Source organism: Nycticebus coucang, chromosome 10 (assembly GCF_027406575.1).
Source record: "Nycticebus coucang isolate mNycCou1 chromosome 10, mNycCou1.pri, whole genome shotgun sequence".
Classification (NCBI taxonomy): domain Eukaryota; kingdom Metazoa; phylum Chordata; class Mammalia; order Primates; family Lorisidae; genus Nycticebus; species Nycticebus coucang.
In genome coordinates this window covers 23,137,579-23,162,405 of record NC_069789.1, presented here as the reverse complement: position 1 = coordinate 23,162,405, position 24,827 = coordinate 23,137,579, and the positions used below count along the sequence as shown (strand labels likewise).

The following is a 24,827-nucleotide window of genomic DNA, read 5'->3' as shown; positions in this document are numbered from 1 at the left end:
GGGATTTTAGTATCACAAATGTAATATAGTTTTTGCCTTTCTTTCTTTTTTTTTTTTACAGTTTCTTTTGGGGGGGCCAGGGCTGAGTTTGAACCTGCCACCTCCAGTATATGGGGCTGGCGCCCTATTCCTTTGAGCCACAGGTGCCACCCAGTTTTTTCCTTTCTTAAAATGGCTATACATTTTTGGCACCTTGAATGTGTGTGTACATATATAAAATAAAAATCCTTATTACTACAATGTTTACATAGTGACTTTTATTACAATCTGGATTTATACTCAGCTATCAAGCTATTTTTAAGTAAACATCGTGGTTACCAGGACTCTCATCCCATGGTTCAAGTTTCCTCTGTCTTAAATGTACCCTTAGATTAAGGTTAAACCCAGAATCTCTCAGATCTGAAATGCATGAGAAGAACTTGTCCTCTCTCTGAACTGCTCATCACTCTCCTAGGAACCCTTTTTGCCAAGAGATGCATGGTTTGGGGTTAGACGATGTTACAAAAAACAAATGAGGCTAAAGACAAAAGCAGAATGTACAAAATCATTGCTTATTTTTTAGGTTTGCCAGCGGGGTATTCTTAGGCTAAGGCAAGATAAATAATGGTCGGAGGAAGAGAGACTCTCCAGCCCTTTTCTAGTGTGCTGTTTATTCATTTGTTTGCTTGAGTCGCCAACATGGCTGACACAGGCACAGAGGTCAAGGGCGAGGAGCTACCACGTACACCTGGAAAGCCAGGCAGTGTCCAGAAGTTCTACTTACGCAACTCTCAGCGTCTCTAGTCTCCAAAGGGAACGTGCGTGAACGGATATAGCACCGCCTTCGAAATGAACAGTTCTGTTTCAACAAACAAAACAAAGCCCTTTTAAGTTTAACACATTTCTTTCTTTAGATTCTTATTTTTCAAGTTAAGAGAAAAACAAACGGGAAAACACGTGGATAAAAAATTCATACTTTTTGGCAGGAGACAATGTAGCTGGAAATAAAAATAACAAAATGACAATAACAGTGATCAATGTAAGTTTGTCCGGAACAAACACTGATTTAATTGATTTAAACATATTTTCTCTTGTCACTTTCCCCCTTTAAATTCATTCATTTACTTGTCTCTCTCTCCCTCCCTCACTCTGTTTTGTTCCCTCCCAGCAAATAGATTGAAGTTACTCTTCTAACTTAGGTCTGGGAAAGTACTCAGTTATAAATTTAATATATTATTATTTTCAACACATGTACATAATTATTGGCCATTCTAAATTTTGTTTTAGATTTGAAAAACATTTAAAGAAACGTACGAAGACCAATTCTTAATATTTTAACACAGAAATCTGTAACTTACATCAAAATGTAAACATTCGGAAGAGTCACACTGAAGGAATTTATTTGGATGCATAATCACACACACCCAAATTCGGAACCTCTTACAATAATAATTTGTTAATACGCTGTACACGATGCTAGGAATATGTTATCCACGTTGATCTCCACGCTAACCCTTTGAGATTGTTCTAGGGAACCAAAGCTGATGCGCATCCCTATTTTCCTTCCCAAGCGTTCACTACTTCCCTCTCCGTCTCATCTTTTAAGTACACGCAAACCTGTCCTGTCTCAAACGTCCTAATACCAGGCATGGCCACGTTCTCCTCTCTTTTCTGACTCACAGTTGTTTCTGTCAGTTCCTGGTGCACCCAAACCCGCTTCCAGACCCACACTCGGCTGAGCCAGACCCGCTCAGGTCATCAGATGATCTTCAGGTTACCAAATCCAGTGATTCTTTGTCAACACTGTGGAAACTCTTACTGCCTTGACAGTTTTTCTAACACTGTTCTCTTCTGCTTTTCCTTGTAGCTGTTCAGGTATTTCTTCTCATTCTATTTTTATTGTGGAAATTTTCAAATATATGCAAAAGAGAATATTAAAATAGGCCCCCACACGCCCAGCACACAGCTATAGCAATGATTAACAAATGATATTGCCTTACTTATAACCTCAGTTACCCCTCCACGTACAACTCTAAAACATGATTGGATATTATAAAATATCTCGTCAGTGTTCAAATTTCCCATAGTGTCTCACAAATGATCACCCAGAATTACCTAAGAGTTTAGATACGTCAACAGCCAGTGTCCACAGCAGTGATTTTCTTTCTTGGCTGTGTACATTAATCATCTGAAGAGCTTTCTCATCATAAATGCTAAGATTAAGAAACAAATACTAAAAAATGAAAAAAATATTCATTTGGAATGTTAAGACACTCTCCTAAGTAATTCATGGACCAAAGAGAGAATCAAAATCATACTCTATCTTGAATATGATGAAGGGAAAATCACTTTATTACAAATCTGTGATTCACAGGCAAACTGAAAATATTTAGCCCTCAAGCTCTTAATTATTAGAGTAAAAAAAAAAACCATGAAAATAAAGAAACTAATGAGTTGTCAGAAGAGACAAAATAAAGAACAAAATAAACCAACAGAAAATAGAGGAAGAGACTCCGTGATGCACTGTCAAGTAACAAAAATAAGATGCAGGAGTGTAAATAATGTGCATTTTCTATAAAACCACATATCTCTATAAATTTATCACATCAGGCCAGGTATGGTGGTTCAGTCTTGAAATCCTAGCACATTGGGAGGCTGATGAAGAAGGATCACTTGACACCAGGAGTTTGAGACCAGCCTGGGCAACATAAAAAAAATCCCCATTTCTACAAAAAATAAAAAACAATAATGAGCCAAGCATGGTGGTGTGCACCTGTAGTTCCAGCTACTTGGGAGACTGAGGCAGGAGGAATCCCTGAGCCCAGGAATCTGAGGTGACAGTGAGTTCTGATGATGCCACAGTACTCCAGCTTGGGCAACAGAGTGAGACCCTGTCTCAAATAAAACTGTAATATATATGTGGATAGGCAGACGTACATCTCTATGAAAAAGATGTGACTAAAGAACCAACTATTAATATTAATGACATAAAAGGTATAGAAGAATTCCGCTTGAAAACTAAAAAATTTATATCTCTGAGATACAAATAGCATAAATAATGTTTTTGTAAAATTATACATGTCAATAAGCAATAAAGCGTTTGAAAAAGTAGTACGAGAATCCTCAAAGAATTGAATTAGACCTCCCACCTGACACCACAATGCCACTACTGGGCATCTACTCAGAAGAAAAAAAAATCATTTTATCATAAAGACATTTGCACTAGATTGTTTATCGAGCTCAATTTATAATCAGCAAGATATGGAAACAATCTAAATGCCATCAACATAACACATTATCCACCAATACAGTAAATTTCATCAAAAACCTCATATTTCAACCTGATCACATCAAACTGCCTGGAGAGGCCCTTTACGGTTATTCTAAGTATAAATTCTTCCTAATATTTCATCCACTCCACTCATAACTACACATATAATGTCCACCAAAACAAAAGTAGTTAGCTATTTCTGTATTTTTGGCTATAAAACACAATTCTGGTCTTGTCTCAGTTGTCAAACCACTTGTTTCTCAGTAAAAAGCAGGCCCTCTGACAGCCAGGATAGTTCATCTTCAGAATCTGAGGCCCAGAAAAGACCAGCATTAGCATATTAATAAAGCACAAATCCTTACAAGCTCTTCACAGCCTGACAGTCTGGCATATATTTATAATAAAATTTTATAGGATGCACAATTCTAATTAGAGGACTTTAGTGCAGAATCATAAAGCACATAACTAATAAAAGATTTGACACGATACAGAGCTGCCTCCACCCCTGCACGGAAACTGCTATCTTTCACTGTGAGCATGGCCAAATGGCATCTTAACTAGATGGTAGCACAGTTAGCAGTTTGATTTTTTGCAGGGCACCAAGAAACTGATGACTCACTTTGATCGTTACTAACTTTCTGGAGATGTCACTTCCTTGCATGAGTAGAAAATGGGCATGATTTTCACTGGGTTACTGTAAGGAAGGAAGGAAGGATATAACCCATGTAGAACACTTGGAAAAGTCTTTGAGTGACAAATGTTAGCTCTGAGGCTGCAGATGATGACAACGGTGATGGTGATGATATATCCAATCCTTTCGTACAGGGAGTTAAGGACTCAATAATATTTGCCTGACGTGAAATAACTGTTACCAAATCAGTAATATATATCCTTGTTAGTATTCAAAACTGTAAGTCCTAAATTATAAAATCACTCAGGATGACAAGTAGGAAATAAAAGCTATTTCATTTTTTATTATAAATCAGTCATCTCAGTGGCAATCTCCTTCTGCAGCCCAATGGCCTGTGTAGCAATAGGATCTCAGCATTCTTTAAAAAAAAAAATATATATATATATATTTTTTTTTTTAATAAACAATTATTACTTCACACTGTTTCGGTGGGTCAGGAATCCAGAATCGTTTGCTTGGGAACTTCTGGCTTGAGATTTGTCTTGGGTCTTTTGCAAGGTTGTAATCAAGATGTTGGCTAAGACTGCAGCCATCTAAAGTTAGAACTGCCTGAAGAGATGGTTCAATCACCTGGCTGCTGGCTTCAGCCTCTCACTATAAGGTTCTTTCTATACTTGAAAATATAAAGTATTTTCAAGACAAGGCAGGTCCTTATCCTTCCACCTCCCCTGCCTGCCGGCCCCATGATGCCAACACATTCTTCCCTGCGGCTGTGGTTCTTGACCTGTAGGGGATGACATGATCACTGATATCTAATCAAAGCTGGGGACTCTCCATCCAGTAGAGCCCACGTACCCATTTGCATGTCAGCATTCCCTTTCAGCCATGTCTGCATATTCCTTTTGCTTCTAGCAGTTCTATGCATCAAATAAAATGACTCTGAATATCTCTGCAGTCTTAAAATTCACGTACAAATCAATAGGCCTTTTTTGGCATCTGCTACAAAACACTTTATTTACTGACAAGTAAAAACTGTATACACTTAACAGTGTACCACATGACGTAACTAAATCAAGCTAATTAACAGATGTGTCATCTCTCATTATTTTTCAGTGGTGAGAAAACGTACCTATTCCCTTAACAATCTATTCCCTTGTACAATAGCTCACCTGCTCTAGTTCCTCCTATCTAACTGAAATTTTGTACCCTTTGGCCAACATCTCCCCAACCACTTACAACCATCATTCTAATCTCCGCTTTTGTGAATTCAGCTTTTTTATATTCTACATCTAAGTGAGGTCATGTGGGGTTTGTCTTTTTGTGTCCGGCTTATATCACTTAACATAACGTCTTCCAAGTTCATGCATGTTGTTGCAAATGACAGGATTTCTTTAGTTCTTTTAGGGTATAAAGTATTTTATTTTGAATATATTGTGATATGCTTTGATAGTAAAAAACACTATAAAAAAGTCTGAGTCTCTAAGACTGTATACATTACAGAGATTTACAGGATACTTCCTTTCCTAACTACCTTATCTCTCTTAAAATCTACCTCTGAAATCACCTGCTTTGTTAGCCTTCCCTGGGCTCTTGACACAGGGATCCTTGTGTCTCCAGTACTGTTATACTGACACCCACCCTGACTTTCTGGTACCATGAAATGGTGTTCTAAAGCAGGAATGGGCTCACTTTTTCTGTAAAGAGACAGTAGAAATTTTAAACTTTCTAGTCCTAATGGTCTCTGTTACATTATTCAACATCTATTGTTGTAATACAAAAATATTATCCAAGAATACAGCACAGGTGTGTCCCAACAAAACTTTTTTACATTTACCTTATGATGTTAAAGTAATGGGGCTATGAAATGAAGTTAGTCAAGAGCCCTACGTTCTGAATGTATACATATTCTGGTTTCATTTTTGTCAAGAGAGAGGCTAGATTGTATAACAAATATGTGAACGCCAAAAGAGAAAACAATAATAATAAAAGGCAAGTTAATCAATCAGATCAAATACTGATAATGAATCTATTACACAAATGAAAAATGAAAGAATAGATTATCAGCCTCCAAAGATTCCCTTGCCAATTGGCACCATCACTACACATTTGCATAGAAAGCAATCATAACAAAGAGAGAGCATTTTGATGTATTGCAGTTACTGCCATGCAGACAAGTGAAATAATCTAGACTTTATCATTTATCTAAACCTAATTTTCTTTTCTTTTCTTTTTTTAAGAGATAGGATCTCATTTCATCACCCTCAGTAGAGTGCCATGGCGTCACAGCTCACAGCAACCTCCAGCTCTTGGGCTTAGGCAATTCTCCTGAGCCTCCCGAGTAGCTGGGACCACAGGCACCCACCACAATGCCCGGCTATTTTTTTTTTTTTGCAGTTTTGCCAGGGCCAGGCTCGAACCCACCACCCTTGGTATATGGGGCCAGCACCCTACTCACTGAGCCAGAGGCGCCGCCCTATACCTAATTTTCAATAAATGCACATGCACCTCAGAATTCATTTTTCCTTTGAAAATCAGTAGTTATTTAATGATCCTAAATGAATAGATTTTAAATGTCTTAATAGGTATTAAATTATAGCTATTTTTTTTATTTCATGAAGGGAATGTATTGCTTGAATACAAATGTGGTACCAAAAATGACTTCTTCTCCATTTGTATACATAGATAATTAATTTAAAATATCATCAAACAGCAATATAATCCATCACATCAACATGTTAAAGAAAATGTATAATCATTTTTGTAGATGCAGAATAAGCAATTGACAAAATTCAATATCCGTTCCAGCTAAAAACTTTCAGTCAACTAAGAATAGAGAGGCGATGGAGCATGATGGAAGATGAAAAAGATTTTTCACCTGAGCTCTCCTAGAATCACTGGGGAAAAAGAGGGAATCCAGTCACACTTGGCATGGAGACCTTACCCAGAGTTGTAGCATAGCAAAGAGATGGTAAACTGGATACAGCATATGATCCTGAGCAGTGGAAGTCTCATGAATTAGGCAAGTGATTGCAGCCAGCTGGGATCATCCCCCTTCCTCCCCCAGAGATCTAGGATGAGAGGAAGCCTTTCTGGAGTTTTTAGTTGTAGGGGGAAGCTGTACAATGAGTGGAAAGCTTGGAAGAGTGGAAAGGCTCAAACAGTATATAGCAACCAGATTTGAATGCCAGTTGGGGTAGATTTGCCATAGGTTTGGTGTTTGGTGAGGTAGTCAAATTGAGAAGGTCTAGGCGAACAGGGAGCTGCCATTGCGGGAAGGTCGTGAAAAGGTCTTAGCAGGGGCCTAAAGTACAACCATCTTAATTCTGCCTGCTGGGATCAGAACTCCAGAACTTGGGACAGGCTGAGGCACTCCTGCACTCCACAGGAACTGGATTCAGAGGGCACTGTGAGACCTTCCCCTGAATGATTCTTGTGAGCTTTAAGATCCCAACCTGGTGGGATCTGAATGCTTAGGAAACAATCAGGTGATTACTGAAGGCAACTAAGTTTGGAATAAGGACCACAGATGTTGCTGGCTGTGTTCTCTGTCTCAAAAAAAAAAAAAAAAACACACACACACACAGAGCTACCTGGTGAGGCCACTCCAATACCTAAGCTCTCAGATAAGGTAATTTGAAGCAAAGAAGGCAGTGAGTAGAAAGAAGGAGGACGAGGAGGTGAACAAGAAGAAAGAACACATGAGGAGGTGCCAACAGAAAAATTGGGGCAACATGAAAAACCAAAACAGAGGAACTCCCCCAAAGACCATAAGGCAACTACTATAGAAGACTCCACCTAGAAAGAATTAATGGACTTGACTGAAACGGAATTTAAAATATAGATGATAAAGACAATAAAAGCAATGGACGAGAAAATGGAAAGACAAAACCAAAAGTCAGACGAGAGATATGAAGAATATAGAAAGGATATGGCAGAGCTTAAGGAAATGAAGGAGACAGTCAAGGAATGTAAAGGTACAGTAGAAAATATCAAAAATAGGTTAGACCATGGAGAAGAAAGAACCTCAAAGGTAGAAGATAAAGTTTTCGCGTTAACCCAGGTAGTTAAAGAGGCAGAAAAGAAGAAGAAGAAAGCAGAACAGGCATTTAGAGAACTACAAGACTCCATGAAGTGTTCAAACTATGAATAATAGAGATTCCTGAAGGGGAAGAAAACCATCCCAAAGGAATGGAAGTCCTAGTGGAGACTATCATAAATGAAAACTTCCCAAATTTTACTAAAGATCCCGACACACTCCTTTCAAATAAATATCAAACCCCAGATCATCTCAATTCAAATAGACCCTCTCCAAGACACATTGTAACGAACCTGTCCAAACTCAAGATGAAAGAAAAAATTCTGCAAGCAGCCAGGAGTAAGCGCCAACTGACCTACAGAGCCAGAGCCATTAGCATGACAGCAGACTTTTCAACTGAAAACTTCCAAGCTACACTCAATGTTCTCAAACAAAACAATTTTCTGCCCAGAATTCTGTATCCTATTAAACAAAGTTTCAAAATTGATAGACAAATCAAATCTTTTGCAGATATACAAGCACTGAGGAAATTTGCCACAAGACTACCTCTATAGGAAATACTTAGACCTATTCTCAACCCTGACCACCACAATGGGCCACCAGCAAAGTAAACACCCAGAAGCTAAAGGTCAAAACTTAGCTTCCAACAATAAAGGTCAAAACTTAGCTTCAAGAAAAACTACTACTTCAAGAATAAAACTACACAATGGACTTTCACAAAATAAGATGAGTAGAACTCCACCACACTTATCAATTCTCTCAATAAATGTCAATGGACTGAATTCCCCACTGAAGAGGCACAGGCTGGCCGACTATGTAAAAAAGCACAAGCCATCCATGTGCTGTCTCCAGGAGACACACCCTAGCCTTGAAGGACAAATCAAGATTCAGGGTTAAAAGATAAAAAACAGTATTTCAAGCAAATGGAAATTAGAAGAAAGGAGTGCTTGCAATCTTATTTTCAGACATAAGCAGATTTAAAGGAACTAGAGTTAAGAAAGACAAAGATGGACACTTTAGACTGGTCAAAGGCACAATACAACAACAAGACATTTTAATTTTAAATATATATGCACCCAATATAAATGCTCCCAGATTTATGAAACATACCTTGATGGGTCTGAGCAATATGATATCCCATAACAACATAATAGTTGGGAAATTTAACACCCCTCTGACACAAATGGAAAGATCCTCTAAACAGAAACTAAATAAAGATATAAAGGACTTAAACATGACCCTAGAACAAATGGGATTAATAGACATACAGAACACACCATCCCAAAGCTAAAGGACATACATTTTTCTCATTAGCCCATGGTACGTACTCCAAAATAGATAACATCCTAGGATACAAATCAAAACTTAACAAAATTAAAATATAAATGATACCTTGTCCCTTCTCACACAACAAGCCAATAAAGGTGGAATTCAACTCCAACCAAAAGTTCATCCCCACACAAAGGCTTGGAAATTAAACAACATTCTGCTGACTGTTAGTGGGATTCAGGAAGAGATAAAAGAGGAATTCATAAAATTTCTCCAACATAACAACAATGATGACACAAGTTACCAAAATCTGTGAGATACAGCAAAAGCACTCTTAAGAGGGAAATTTACTGCATTAGATGCCTACATTAGAAAAAAAAAGAACACATCAACAAACTCATGAACCATTTTATGGAATTGGAAAAAAAAGAACAATCTAATCCCAAACATAGCAGAAGATAAGAAATAACCAACGTTAAATCACAGATGAACGAAACTGAAAACAAAAAAAATGATTCAGAAAATTGACAAAACAAAATTTTGGATTTTTAAAAAAATAAATAAAATTGATAAACCTTTGACCAGATTAACTAGAAATAGAAAAGTAATATCTCTAATACCCTCAATCAGAAATGATAAAGGGGAAATAACAACAGATGCCACAGAAGTACAGGAGATCATCTTTGACTACTACAAGGAACTCTATGCCCAGAAATTTGACAATGTGGAGGAAATACATCACTTCCTGAAATCACACCCTCTCCCTGGACTTAATCAAGAAGAAATAGATCACTTGAACAGACTGATTTCAAGAACTGAGATGGAAGAAACAATAAAAAAATCTTACAACAAAAAAAGTCCCACAGATGGTTTCACACCAGAATTCTATCAAAGAACTTATAGCCATTCTACAGAAACTATTCCCCAAAACTGAGAAGGAATATTCCCCCAACATGTCCTATAAAGCAGACATCACCCTGATACCAAAACCAGGAAAAGACCCCAACTAAAAAGGAGAACTTCAGACCAATTTTACTAAAGAATATGAATGCAAAAATTCTCAATAACATCCTAGCTAAAAGATTACAGCTACAATTTTAAAAAATCATTCATTATGATCAAGTAGGGTTCATCACAGGATGCAAGGCTGGTTTAACATACACAAGTCCATAAACATAATTCACCATATAAACATAAGCAAAAACAAGGGCCATATTATCCTCTCAATTGATGCAGAAAAGGCATTTGATAAAATTCAGCATCCTTTTGTAATTAGAACACTTAAGAATTTAAGCATAGGTGGCACATTTCTTAAACTGAGTGAAGCCATCTATGACCAACTCACAGGTAATATTTCACTGAATGAAGTAAAACTAAAAGCTTTTCCACTCAGAACTGGAAGAAGACAAGGTTGTCCTCTATCACCACTACTATTCAACATAGTGCTGGAAGTTCTAGCCAATACAATCAAGCAAGAGAATGCAATAAAGTGCATCCAAATAGGTGTAGAAGACAGCCTGGGTAAATATTTTATGAAGACGACTTCCATGGCAATTGCAACAACAAAAATGGGACTTAATTAAATTGAAAAGCTTCTGTAAGACTAAGAAAACAACCACCGAAGCAAATAGACAACCATCAGAATGAGAAAAGATATTTGCATATTATGGATCAGACAAAAGCTTGATAACTAGGATTTATAAAGAACTTGCAACAATCCCACAACAATCCCACTGGACAAGAGACATGAACAGAACCTACTCTAAAGAAGACAGATGAATGACTAACAAATACATGAAAAAATGTGCATTGTCCCTAATTATTAGAGAAATGCAAATCATAACCACCCTGAGATAGCACCTAACCCCAGTGAGAATGGCCCACATCACAATGTCTCAATGCTTCAGATGCTGGTGTGGATGTGGAGAGAAGGGAACACTTTTACACTGCTAGTGGGACTCCAAACTAATACAACCTTTTTGGAATGAAGTATGGAGAAACCTCAAAGCACTCAAGCTAGACCTCCCATTTGATCCTGTAATCCCATTAGTGAGCATCTACCCAGAAGGAAAAAAATCCTTTTATCATAAGGACATGTGCACTAAATTGTTTATTACAGCTCAGTGTACAGTCGCCAAAAGGCCCACCAACCCAGGAGTGGATTAACAAGCTGTGGTACAGGTATACCATGGAATACTATTTAGTCTCCAAAAAAGATAGAGACTTTACATTTTTTATATTAACCTGGATGGAGAAGGAACACACTCTTCTTAATAAAGTATCACAAGAATGGAAGAGCAAGAAGGCAATATGCTCAATTCTAATATGAAGGCAGTAGATGAACTAATACAAGGGAGGTGGAAGGGGAATGAGGAAGTGGGAAAAAGGGAGGAGGGAGGGGAAGGGGAGTCACGGTGTACGGCACACCTCTTGGGGGCAGGACACAATTATAAGAGGGACTTTATCTCACAAATGCAATCAGTGAAACCTAATTCTTTGTACCTTCAGTGACTCCAAAACAATAAAAAAAATTAAATTGAAAAGAGAGAAAAAATGGGGTGGCACCTGTGGCTCAAAGGAGTAGGGTGCCAGCCCCAGATGTCAGAGGTGGCGGGTTCAAACCCAGCACCAGCCAAAAACTGCAAAAAAAAAGAAAGAAAGAATGGAGAGTAACTTCCAAAAAGAGAAACAGAGAGTAACTTCTTCAATTTGATAAAGAACATTGTAAAAACTACCATCAAACTTAAAGGTGAGAAACTCAATACTTTAAGATGAGGAACAAGGCAAGTATGCCTCCTTTTACTCTAACTATTTGAGATTGTACTGAAAGTTCTAAATTATGCAGTAATATAAGAAAAATAAAATAAAAGTAGACAGACTGGTAAGGAAGAAACAAAACTCGGATGAAAGAAATCAAAGATCTAAATAAATGGAGAGATGGTCCATGCTCATGAATAGGAAGACTCAATACTGATGAGAAGTCATCTCTTTCCAGCTTGATCCATAATTTCAGGACAACCACAATAAAATTCTCAGCAAGTCATTTTGTAGATGTCAGCAAACTGGTCCTAAGTAAAGTTTATGGTGAGGAGAAAGACGAACATTTACGAAGAAGGACAACATTCTTAAACTGAAAAGTTTCTGTAAGACTAAGAAAACAACAACCAAAGCAAATAGACAACCATCAGAATGGGAAAAGATATTTGCTTATTATGAATCAGACAAAAGCTTGATAACTAGGATTTATAAAGAACTTGCAACAATCCCACAACAATCCCACTGGACAAGAGACATGAACAGAACCTACTCTAAAGAAGACAGATGAATGACTAACAAATATATGAAAAAATGTGCATTGTCCCTAACTATTAAAGAAATGCAAATCATAACCACCCTGAGATAGCACCTAACCCCAGTGAGAATGGCCCATATCACAATGTCTCAAAGCTTGGGCACTAACAGACTTTAAGGATTACTATATAAAATTACAGTAATCAAGAAAGTGTGATGCTGATGAAGAAACGGACAATTAAAATAATGGAAAAGAATAAAAGTCCCAGAAAATAAATCCACACAAATATAGTCAACAGATTTCTGACAAAGGAACAAAGGTAATTCAATTAAAAAAAAAGGTCATCTTTCGACAAATGGTGCTAGAGCAATTGGACATCACATACAAAACACACACACATGCTAGACACAGACCTACATCCTTCAAAGAAAACCTCAAAATGGATCACAGACCTAATATAGCAGAGAGATAGTCTTTTCAAAAAATAGTGTTAGAACAACTGGACATTCACAAGTAAAACAATGAATCTAGAACATACCTTATACCTTCCACTAAATTTAACTCAAACTGGACCACAGACCTAAATGTAACACAAAATTATGAAACTACTAGAAAATAAAATGAGACAAAGTTGACGTGACCTTGCATTTGCTAATGACTTTTCAAGTGCCAAGGCCAAAATAAAATAAAGAATTTTGAGATGGACTTCATTAAAATTAAAAACCTCTGCTCTGCTGGGCGGCACCTGTGGCTCAGTTGGTGGGGCGCCGGCCCCATATACCAAGGGTGGCGGGTTCAAACCTGGCCCCTGCTGAACTGCAACCAAAAAGAAATAGCTAGGCATTGTGGCGGGCGCCTGTAGTCCCAGCTACTTGGGAGGCTGAGGCAAGAGAATCGCTTAAGCCCAGGAGTTGGAGGTTGCTGTGAGCTGTGTGATGCCACGGCACTCTACTGAGGGCCATAAAGCGAGACTCTGTCTCTACAAAAAAATAAATAAATAAATAAATAAATAAATAAAAACCTCTGCTCTGCTAAAGATATTATTAAGAGAATGAAAAGACAAGCCACAGACAGAGAGAAAATATTTTCAAGTGCATAACTGATAAAGCCCTGGCATACCACATATGCAAATAACTATTAAAATTCAATAATTAAAAAACAAAAATATTAAAAATGGGCAATAGAGCTAAACAGATACTGCACCAAAGATATTCTGACAACAAATGAGCATGTGAAAACATGTTCAATGTCAGGTGCTGTCAGAGAAATGTAAATTAAAATGAGCTTATCTTCTCTCATGTAGTAGAATAGTCAAAACATAATACTGAAACACCAAATATTGGCAAGGATGCTCATTCATTGATGGTAGAAGTATAAAATGGTATAGCCACTTGGGAAGATAGTTTGCAGTTTCTTACAAATCTAAACATATTCTTACCAAAAGATCTAGATGTTGTGCTCCTTGGTAATTACCCAAATGAGTTAAAAACTTTGGTCCACACAAAAGCCTGTCAATATTCAATATGAATATTCATATTTATATTCATATTTATTCATAATTACAGCAATTTGGAATCAACCCAGGTGTCCCCCAATATGTGAATGGATAAACAAACTGTGATACAGCCATACAGTAGGATATTGGTCAATGATATAAAGAAATAAGTTGGGTGCCGCCTGTGGCTCAAAGGAGTAGGGCACCGGCCCCATATACCAGAGATGGCAGGTTCAAACCCAGCCCCGGCCGAAAACTGAGAAAAATAAATAAATAAATAAATAATAAAATATTCTTAAAAAAAAAAAAGAAGTTATTAACTCATAAAATACATAGAGAAAACTTACAAGCATATTGCTAAGTGCAAAGAGCCTGTTTGAAAAGGCACTTACTATGTACTCTGTGATTCCAACTTCAGGACATTCTGAGAAAGGCAAAACTAAGGAAATAGTAAAAAGATCTGTTGTTGTGAGAGGTCCCACAGAATGGATGAACTCATGGAAGAACAGGGGATTTTTAAGAAACTAATGTGTTTGATGCTGCAATTGTGGATACATGTTACTATTCCAAACTCACAGAATTTACAACATTAAGAGGACCCCCTACTGCAAACTATGAACTTCAGTTAAGAATAACGTGTCAGCGCTGGTTTATCACTTGTAACGAGTGTACCACGCTAATACAAAACGTTAGTAACAAGGCAACTGGTGAAGGAATATATCCAAACTCTATACTTTCTGCTCACTTTTCTGTAAATGTAAAACTTTAAAATAAAGTCTCTTAATTAAAACAATTATGTAATGCCAGACTCAACAAATTTTAATATAGTAAGAGAAAATATATAAAGATGAAAAAATAGATGACTTTTTTATGTTTTTCTTTCTCTAGAATGACACAAAATAATACCAACCCATACAAGTATGGGGGCTTCTCTTGAAGAGAGAATGATGGAGGGATAAAAATTTGTATGTGAAAATTTGGCAAAAGTAAATAATATGAAGAAGTACTATTTATTCTTTCACCTAAACAAAAGTGAATTAGAAGTACAATTTTTTTTTTTTTTTGGCTAAAAACAAATACTAATTGCTTATCATTCATATATATTCTAGAGCAGTGGTTCTCAACCTATGGGTCATGACCCACAGGAACTGTATTAAAGGCTCATGGCATTAGGAAGGTTGAGAACCACTGTTCTAGAGCAATGTTTTTCAACCTTTTTTATCTCATGGCATACTTGAACCTATAGTTAAACTTCTGGAGCACACTTAAATTATGTTGCTCAAAAAAAAAAGAGTAAAAAAAAAAAGAATATACTTACTGTGCTGTGAAAGTTTTTTGGAAATAATTTAATTAATGATCTTTAAATTTTTTCATGGCACCCATAAGCTCATCTCATGTCACACCAGTTGGAAATTACTGTTCTAGACACTTGAGTAGAGATTTTAGGAAAAGGAAATATGAAACACCAAGGTTCCTGAAACCATGAAGTGGGGAGGGAAAGGGCAAGGGAGACAAAGAGAAAGGAAGGGAGGGAAGGAAGGAGGGAGAGAGGGAGGGAGGGAGGGAGGGAGAGACAGAGGGAGGGAGGGAGGGAGGAAGGGAGGGAGGGAGGGAGGGAGGGAGAGATAGAGGGAGGGAAGGAGGGAGGGATGGAAGGAAGGAAGGAAGGAAGGTTGGTTAATTATCAAGAAAAGCTCTGAAAGATTTCAGGAGGGATATAATATTTGGGCTCACCCTTGAGGCTGAGTAGAAATTCAACAGCAAAGAAAAGACCAAGGATATGTCCCAAAAAATGGCACTAAGAGTAGAAAGGTCGAGCTTTGAAGTAGCATTGCTGCTGTGTTCAAAGGGCAAGAAGAGCTCTGGGTGGCAGATGGATGAAATGAAGAGAGGAAGTTAAAAGTTTTCTCACCTGTTTTTCTGAATGGGAATCACAAAAAGCCACAAGGATAAGGAGATAAGGATAGGAGTTTGGATGTCAATGTGAAAGTAACAGAGTCCTCAAAGCACAGTAAACAGAAGAGTGTACACTTAAAACTGGCAACCGCAATGGCGTCTCACTAATACACGTAGGACTCCTAGCTAGAGTCTAATAGGAAAAAAAGTTTTCAATGTTAAGATCAATAAGAGTTGAAGACCAAGTCGTATTTAATTTGAAAAAAAAAAAAAATGAAAAAGGATCAAGGCAAAGTTTTGAGCACAGAAGACTGGTATCCATAACCAAGTACAGACTAAAGAAGGAAAGCATCTCTGATAGAATTAAAGGTTGGTACATTTGAATTGCAGTCCCAAAGGAAATCCGCGCACAGGCATGCGGTAAAAACTTGATCATTTAAGACAGGAGCTCAGGAGAATGAGTATGGGGAAGAAACTTTAGACTTGGGAGCAAGTGACAAAATTCACAGATGAAATTATCAGGGAAAAGAAAATAATGAAGATGCATGTTTTAAGGGCGTCCATTTGTGGGTAAATTTGAGGACAGTTCTGCATTTGACACAGCTGATCAGGCCTTCCCTTTTGTGGATCCTCCTGTACTTTGAGCTCCAGGATGTGACTCTTTCTAAGTGTTCCTCCTACATAACCTGTCAGGATCCTTAGCTAGCTACTCCTCATCTCTTCAACGCAGGGCAAGTCCTTCTCTTTCCTGCATATGCTCATTCCCTAGGTGAAGTCACACAGAAGTTGTTAATAGTCTATTACCTAGGTTGGAAGTCTGGGAATGGCATAGCTGAGTTCTCTGTCAGGATCTCACAGTTCAAAATCAAGGTTAAGGCTGGGTTCTCATATGGAGGTCAGGGCCCTCTCCCAAGCTCACCAGCAGTTGGCAGAATCAGGTTCCTTGCAGCTGCATGACTTATACAGCTGGAGAAGGCTCTCAGCAAACAGAGAACACCCTCAGATCCTTGCCACAAGGCCCCCTCCATAGACCCTTTCACAACCCAGCAGCTCACGCCATCAAACCTGTCAGAAAAATCTCTTACCCTCTGAATCTATGACTTCAGGTCCACCAACCAGGAAAGTCTCCCTTTTGATTATCTCAAAGTCAACTGATCGGGGAGTTTAACTACATTAGCAGTAGCCTTTCAGCTTTGTCAGATAAGATGGCTAATCACAGGAGAGAAGTTTATCATATTCCCAGTCCCCCTACACAAAAAAGAGAAGGTATTATACAGGATATGTATGTCAGGGGCCGGGAATTGTGGAAGCCCATCAGAATTCAGTCTTATTCCTAAGTTCCTTATTTTCATTTCCTGGTCTCTCATGAATTATGTTTTTATATTTCTCCTTTAATTACATTACTATGTTTTCAGTGATTGCAGATAATAGAAAAATATTCATGACTTATTAAAACATAATCTAATCACTAGTTTTACCACTTTCCAGGAATTGCAAGAACGACCACTTACTTCAGTTTGCTCTCTTCATGAGTCATGTGCCAGTAATGTAATGCATTGTTCTCTATAGTTTTTAATCCAAGATGTTGTTGCCATTACCACTGTCATAATCATCATCACTATTTCCTCAATATCTTTTTTTATTTGCCCTCATACTCACCATGCTCAGTTTCCCCCCACCCCTTTATTATCCCCAAAGTTATTCTGAGTTAGTTTCTCATGCTCAAAGAAAAACTTTGGTATTTTCTTTCTTTTTTTTTTTTTTTGAGACAGAGTCTCACTTCATTGCTCTCGGTAGAGTACTGTGGCATCACAGCTCACAACAACCTCAAACTCCTGGGCTTAAGTGATTCTCTTGCCTAAGCCTTCCAAGTAGCTGGGACTATAGGTGTCCACCACAACACCCAGCTATTTTTTTGTTGCAGTTTGGCCGGGGCTGGACTTGAACCCACCACCCTCGGTATATGGGGCCAGTGCCCCACTCACTGAGCCACAGGCGCCGCCCAACTTTGGTATTTTCTTTACTATCAATTTGGTATTAATGAATCCTCTCAGTCTTCCCTGTCTAAAAGTACCACTGTCTTACTGGGTATAAAATTTTAGGCTGCCAGTAATTTTCCTTAAGCACTTTTAAGCTTACATGCAATGTATCCAATTGTTCCTGAGTTGAAGTCAACTAAAGACAACTGTAAATCTTACCACTGTTGTTTCTAAGAAATTATCCCTTTTTCAGGCTTTTTATTTGGGGAGCCATGGTCTTAGTCTGTCACCCAGGCTGGAAGGACAGAGGCATGATCATAGCTAACTGCCACCCTGAACTCCTGGACTCAAGTGATCTTCCTGTCTCAGCCCCCCCCCCCCAAGGTATCTAGGGCTATCAGTATGCATCACCCCACCTAATTCTTAAAATTTTTTGTACAGACAGGATCTTGCTATGTTGCTCAGGCTGGTCTTGAACTCCTAGCCTCAAGTAATCCTCCTGTCTTGCCCTGTCTATTTTTAAGAGTTTTATCACGTGTTTACTTTTCAGCAGTTTTTCTGTGTTGTGTTTACCTGTGATTTTCTTTTTCTTTGTCTTACTGGGGGCTCGTAGTTCTTCTTGGATCTGTGGCTTAATAAATACAGCCAATTTGTGAGAATTCTCACACAACTGTACTAAATACTGCATCTGCCTCGTGGACTTGCAAGTTTCGTCTCCTTCCATCCCTTCCCACCTCACTCCTTGGTCCACTATTATCCTCCTTCCCTTGTCCTTTTATTTTGAGACTCCAATTACATGCATGTATGATAGAGCATAATTTTCTATGTCACTTTTTATTCTTTTCTATATTTTCCAATCTTTCAAACATCAATTGTTTCAGCTAGACTACTCTTCTGACCTAATAACAGTTGACTAAGTCTCTTTTCAGCTATTTCTAAACTGATATTACATCTATCCATTGAGTTAAGTCCAGTTATTTTAATTTTTAGTTTTACAATGTCTGTATGATCCCGTTTAATTGATTCCAGTACTCTACTAAGTTTTCTCATCTAATTTTTTTTACATACACTTGTTTATTAGGTTTCCATTTCTTTTGCCTTCACAAAATTAGAAAGGCTTAAAATTTAATAACAATAACAATGTTTAAGATAAGGACTAGAAACAAAAACCTCGTAAAGAACGAGCGAACATAAATACATTCAGAAAAGGAATCAGACAACTGCTACATCAAAATATTAAGCAATAATAATAATAATAACAATCAAAGAAAGTAACATTCACATTGTCAAATAAGAGTATGTCTATTATAGAATGCTTTGACTCTGAGATTCAGTGTGGAGTCATCCGTTAACTTATTATTTTTTTAAGCATCAAAAAATAGATAATAATATTTATAAATAAAAGATAATTTTGAAAAACAGATCATGACAAATATTATAGACAATAGAAAAAGAAGAAATACTTCAAAATCATTCTACTTGAATGATCATAGCTCACTGCCACCCTGAACTCCTGGACTCGAGAAATCTTTCTAAGTTTTTAATTCTTAGAACATAATCTTCATAAGTATTTTAAATTCTACTGCTGATAACTCCATGATGTCTGTGTCCAAGACCTGTGTGGCTTTCTCTGATTTGGATACACTCTTGATGTACTGTCTTCTGATGTGTTTGTGATCTATACTAAAGCAGTGAGCTGGTCTTTGTCCTACATCCCTGGAAGACGGTGTATCTTCGGAATTGCAGAGTGACTAGAAGGGGCTTATCATAAGCCCCTTGACTCACACCTCAGTTCATGCTAATGAGGTGCTTCACAGTGAGCTCCTAACAGTTCAACAACATGGGGGACAGCTATGCTGGAAAGATCAAACACATGATTAAAGTGGTAGAGGTTTGATCCAGGTCAGCCTCTGGGGATAAGAGGGAAGCTGGAGATGGTGATCAATCACGTAGCAAACAATGGAATCAATCATTTCTACATAATAAAAGCCTAATGCAGAAACTCTGGGCACTGGAGCTTAACAGAATATCCTGGATGCTGGACACACTGATGGGCCGAGAGCTAAGACGTATCCAGATTCCACAGGGAAAGGGCAGCTCTGCACCTGGGACCTTCCCAGACCTCGTCCAAGGCATCGCTGCATTTGCCTGCTCTGATTTGACTCCCTCACGCTTAAACTGTCAGCATGAGTTCCATGAGTGATTCTAGTGTGTTAGCAAATCTATGGGGGTTGTGGGAACCCCTGAATTTATAGCCAGGTGGTCAGAAGTACAAGTTGTCTGAGAACCTCACTTGTGGTTGGTATCTGAGTGGGGGCAGACAGTCCCCACAGTGGCATGTCCTCCCCAAGTTTGATTCAGACCCTAGATACTAAAAATTCACCTATGAATCGTCTGATAAGGAATTAGGGTCACACAACTATTACTCATCCACAATTTCCATTTCGGGTTGGCACAGAGCAGCAAGTTCGAACTAATTAACTACTAGGAAGAAAGCTAACTCTTGTAGGTTGACAAAAGTATCATCTCAAAATCACTGATCAACAGAGATTTCTACTTTACCTGATCCTCCCTCAAACGGTAAAATATGTTTCCTGCCATCTAAGTTTTGAAAACATTGTGAATGAATGGCTTCTCCCTGGATTAACATTCGCATCATCATGCATACAGTGCTCCTGAGTTCTTAAAGGACGGGTCTCGTTCATTTATTTTTCTCATAAGTCTAAGGGGTGTGAGTGCATTTCTGTTGCATGGCTGGATTACCGTGAAGTCTGAGCTCTTAGTGTAACCATCGTCCAAATAATGAGGCTATGCTGGACCTATTAAGTAATTTCTCACCCTCATCCCCTTCCATCCTCCCTTCTGAGTCTATAATGTTTATTATCCCACACTCTACGTCCACAGCGAGAACATGTCGTATTTGATTTTCTGTTTCTGAGTTGTTTGACTGAATGGCTTCCAGTTCCATCCATTTTGCTGAAAAAAAATCTTATCCTTTTTATGGCTGAGTTGTATACGCACCATTTTCGTTATCCAGCCATCCACTGATGGACCCTCAGGTTGATTCTAAATCTTTGCTATTGTGCACAGTACTGTGACAAACATATGAGTGCAGGCATCTTTTTAATCGTTTCTTTTCCTCTGGTTAAGTACCCAGTAGTGGGAATGCCGGACTGAATGGTAGTGCTACTTTTCAGTTGTTTGAGAAATCTCCATATCGTCTTCCACGGAGGTTGTACTAGTTTACACTCTCACCAACAGTGTGTAATAATTCCTTTTCTTTGCATCTCTGCTAACATCTGTTACTTTTTGGCCTTAATAACAGCCATCCTAACAGGTATAAAATGATATCTCACTGTAGTTTTAATTTGCATTTCTCTGATGATTAGTGATATTGAACATTTTTTCATACGCTTGTTGGCTATTTGTATGTCATCTTTTGAAAAATGTCTACTCATGTTTTTTGTCCACTTTTCAATGGGATTTGGATTTTTATTGTTGCTGAATTGTTTGAGTTCCCTGTAAATGCTGGGTGTCCATTCCCTGTTTGATGTATGGTTTTCAAATATTTTCTCCATGTTCCGCAAGTTAGCTGTGCACTCAGATGATTTTTCTGCGCAGAAACTTTTTAGTTTAATTAAGTTCCATTTGTCTATTTTTGGTTTTGTTGCAGTGCTTGTGAGGTCTTAGTCATGAATTGTCATTTTTTTATACCCAGAACACACCAAAAAATGCTTGGGTTGTACAAATCCCTCTGGAAGCATTAAGGGAATTGAGTTAAAGCGACTGAAAAGCAGACCCAGGATTATAAGGTATTTCACAGTGAAATCACAAGTATTTCAGTTTACTCATCTTCATAGTAGAAATTCTGGTGCTGGTACCTTTGGGAGTATTTGGCTGAGGGGCTGAGCAGCTGAGCCATTAGGCAGGTGCTAAAGAAGCTGCCAAGACTCTCTTCATAGTAACAGAAACCTAGTATGTGCCTAACCAGCATCTCAAGAAGCATTATTTATTCAGTAGCTGAGTTTGTGACAATAGTTCCATTCAAATCATTGCACAACTTGGGAAAATAAGTATGTTTTCAGATGACACCACTGTATAAAATGGAAATGAATCAGCGTGGATGGCGGCGCCTGTGGCTCAGTGGGCAGGGCACAGGCCCCATATACCAAGGGTGGTGGGTTCGAACCCGGCCCCGGACAAACTGCAACAACAACAAAAAAAATAAAATAAAATAAAACAAGAATATCCTTACACACTGAGTCATCATTGAAAGAGTCCTGAAACTAGGACGAGAGCAAAAAACAACCAAATACATGCTGTTGTTTTTTACTTTTCAGCCCATCCAAGATACAGTATAACCACAAATGCATCTGGAAATTAGAAAGATGCTTTCTTTTTTTCTGAGAGATAATTGCTTCCATCGAGATTAAGCTTAATAAACCAAATATGAACAAGTCATGGGCTTAAATTTTAATTGAGAAAATAACTGGGAGGTTTAGTTTTTGTTTAATGCTGAGTTTAATCAATTGTCTCTTTTTCAATTCACGTATTGTAAGTCAATCAAATGCCTCAATTGCCTGTTTTTTAAATGTTTACTGAAACCCAACAGCTCGAATTCCTATGAATGTTTTTAATTCTTTGCTGTAAAAGCATATCCTTGTGAAGTCATCCGACACTGGCTAGTCATTGAGAGCGGCCCCGTAACCAGTGAGGCTTCTAGAACATGACAGGGGAAGAGAAGCCGCCTGGCTTTCTGCAGTTGGCAAGGAGTCTTAAGTTTGGGGGAAAGAGTGAATCTCTCCCAAGGGAGAAGAGGCAAAGAGTAGAAAACAGCTCTTCTTAACCAGTGACTCTTCCATCAAAACTGCTTAGCAAATTCACCTTACTCCCAAGACCAGGCTGAACAGACACGCATAGAACATGAAGAAGGACAGAAGGAATAAAAGTCCTTTTGCTGTGACTTCATCCTTCGCTATTTTGGAGCACAACAGAGCAGGTACATGTACACCATGGAATACTATGCAGCCTTAAAGAAAGATGGAGACTTTACCTCTTTCATGTTTACATGGATGGAGCTGGAACATATTCTTCTTAGCAAAGTATCTCAGGAATGGAAGAAAAAGTATCCAATGTACTCAGCCCTACTATGAAGCTAAATTATAGCTTTCACGTGAAGGCTACAACCCAACTACAGCACAAGACTATGAGGAAAGGACCAAGGAAGGGGAAGGGAGGGGGGAGGTTAGAGTGGAGGGAGGGTAATGGGTGGGGCCACATCTACAGTGCATTTTAGAATGGGTACAGGCGAAACTTACTAAAGGCAGAATACAAATGTCTACATACAATAACTAAAATGCCATGAAGGCTACGTTGAACAGTTTGATGAGAATATTTCAGATTGTATATGAAACCCGCACATTGTACCCCTTGATTGCGCTAATGTACACAGCTATGATTTAACAATAAAAAAAATAAAATAAAAATAAAAAGGAGAGAAAGAAAAAAAAAAGTTTCCCCCTAGGCCGGGAGCAGGGGCTCATACCTTTAATCCTAGCACTCTGGGAGGCTGAGGCAGGTGGATTGCTTGGGCTCAGGCGTTCTAGACCAACCTGAGCCAGAAGGAGACCCTGTCTCTAAAAATAGCCTGGTATTGTGGCAGTTGCCTGTACTCCCAGCTACTAGAAAGGCTTAGACAAGAGGATCGCTTGAGCCCAAGAGTTGGAGGTTGCTGTGAGCTATGACGCTACAGCACTCTACCGCGGGTGATCAAGTGAGATACTGTGTCTCAAAAAAAAAGAAAGAAAGAAAAAAGCTTCCCCCTAGGTACTGATGGAAGGCGTACAAATATCCTCACGAGGATTTTAGTCACCCAACGGCATATGTACATACACAGATAGAACCATACATCTCTCTGAGCCAGACAGAGTCATTTAATTCATTATATCAAATCGACCTCGTGCTGTGTTAATTATTTACAACTAAAGCCTTTTAAATCAGCATAAAATTAAAAGGATAAAGGTAAAAATATTACACACAGCACAGCTTTTGCCTGCTGAGTTACATTCTAGAAAGCAAATTCTTCATTTTTTTTTCCCAGATATTGCCAAAAACTGTGACTGAATTGCCGTGTAGTTGAAGATACCAAGACAAATACGTGCCATGAATAATGTCTGCTAACGTGAGAGAAGAACCCCTTTCTTCCCCCAATCCCTCGACCTAGTCCTCCTTACTCTCTGCCTCACACGCACACACACGCCATGTAGAACACACATCTACATTCTTTTCCTTGCTTTATTTTTCTCCATCATCACCTAATGCATTTTATCTCTGCATGTATGAGCACGTGTGTGCATTTATACATAAAATGGTTATTTTTTTTGTTTGTTTGTTTGTTTTTTGTGGTTTTTGGCCAGGGCTGGGTTTGAACCCGCCACCTCCGGCATATGGACCAGCACCCTACTCCTTGAGCTACAGGCTCCACCAAAATGGTTATGTTTTTATTTCACACACCCCCACTAGAACGTAAACCTCTTGAGCAAAGAGACTTCATATCTTTTATATATACTAGTAAAGCCAGATACCCAGAATATAATGGCCTTTCCACAAATTTTTATTGAGTGAATAAAACTTCCTGTGATATGGCAAACCTGTTTTTAACATACAAATAATGCCTTTCAAACAATGTTCCCTTGATGTTGGTTTTCAAATCAGAAATCGCAAATGATATTCTTCTAACTTATCTATTTCAAAATTCATTCATGCAAAAGCGTGACATACTTAATTCACATAGCACAGATTTAGTGCAAAAAGAGTGTGCATGTACGTAAAGTAAGTGCCTGATAATAAAATTATAAACGTGAATGAGGTGCAATCCAGAGACAAACATCGAAAACCAAAAGACACTCTCCACGTAAAATAATTCAAGCTTGAAATAAAATCTGGTAGTCAAATTTCAAGCTTCCAGAATGAAAGTTTA

General features: G+C 38.2%; 1 protein-coding gene across 3 annotated transcripts in view; it reads right to left on the bottom strand.

Annotated features, from left to right (window-relative positions):
* Positions 1–24,827, bottom strand: part of RYR2 (ryanodine receptor 2) — an 830,565-nt gene that overhangs the window by 434,219 nt on the left and 371,519 nt on the right. For all 3 annotated transcript variants that reach the window (XM_053605591.1, XM_053605592.1, XM_053605593.1), the window contains exon 9: positions 764–838. In XM_053605591.1, the coding sequence (XP_053461566.1) occupies positions 764–838 (75 nt within the window). The remainder of the gene's footprint in view (positions 1–763; positions 839–24,827) is intronic.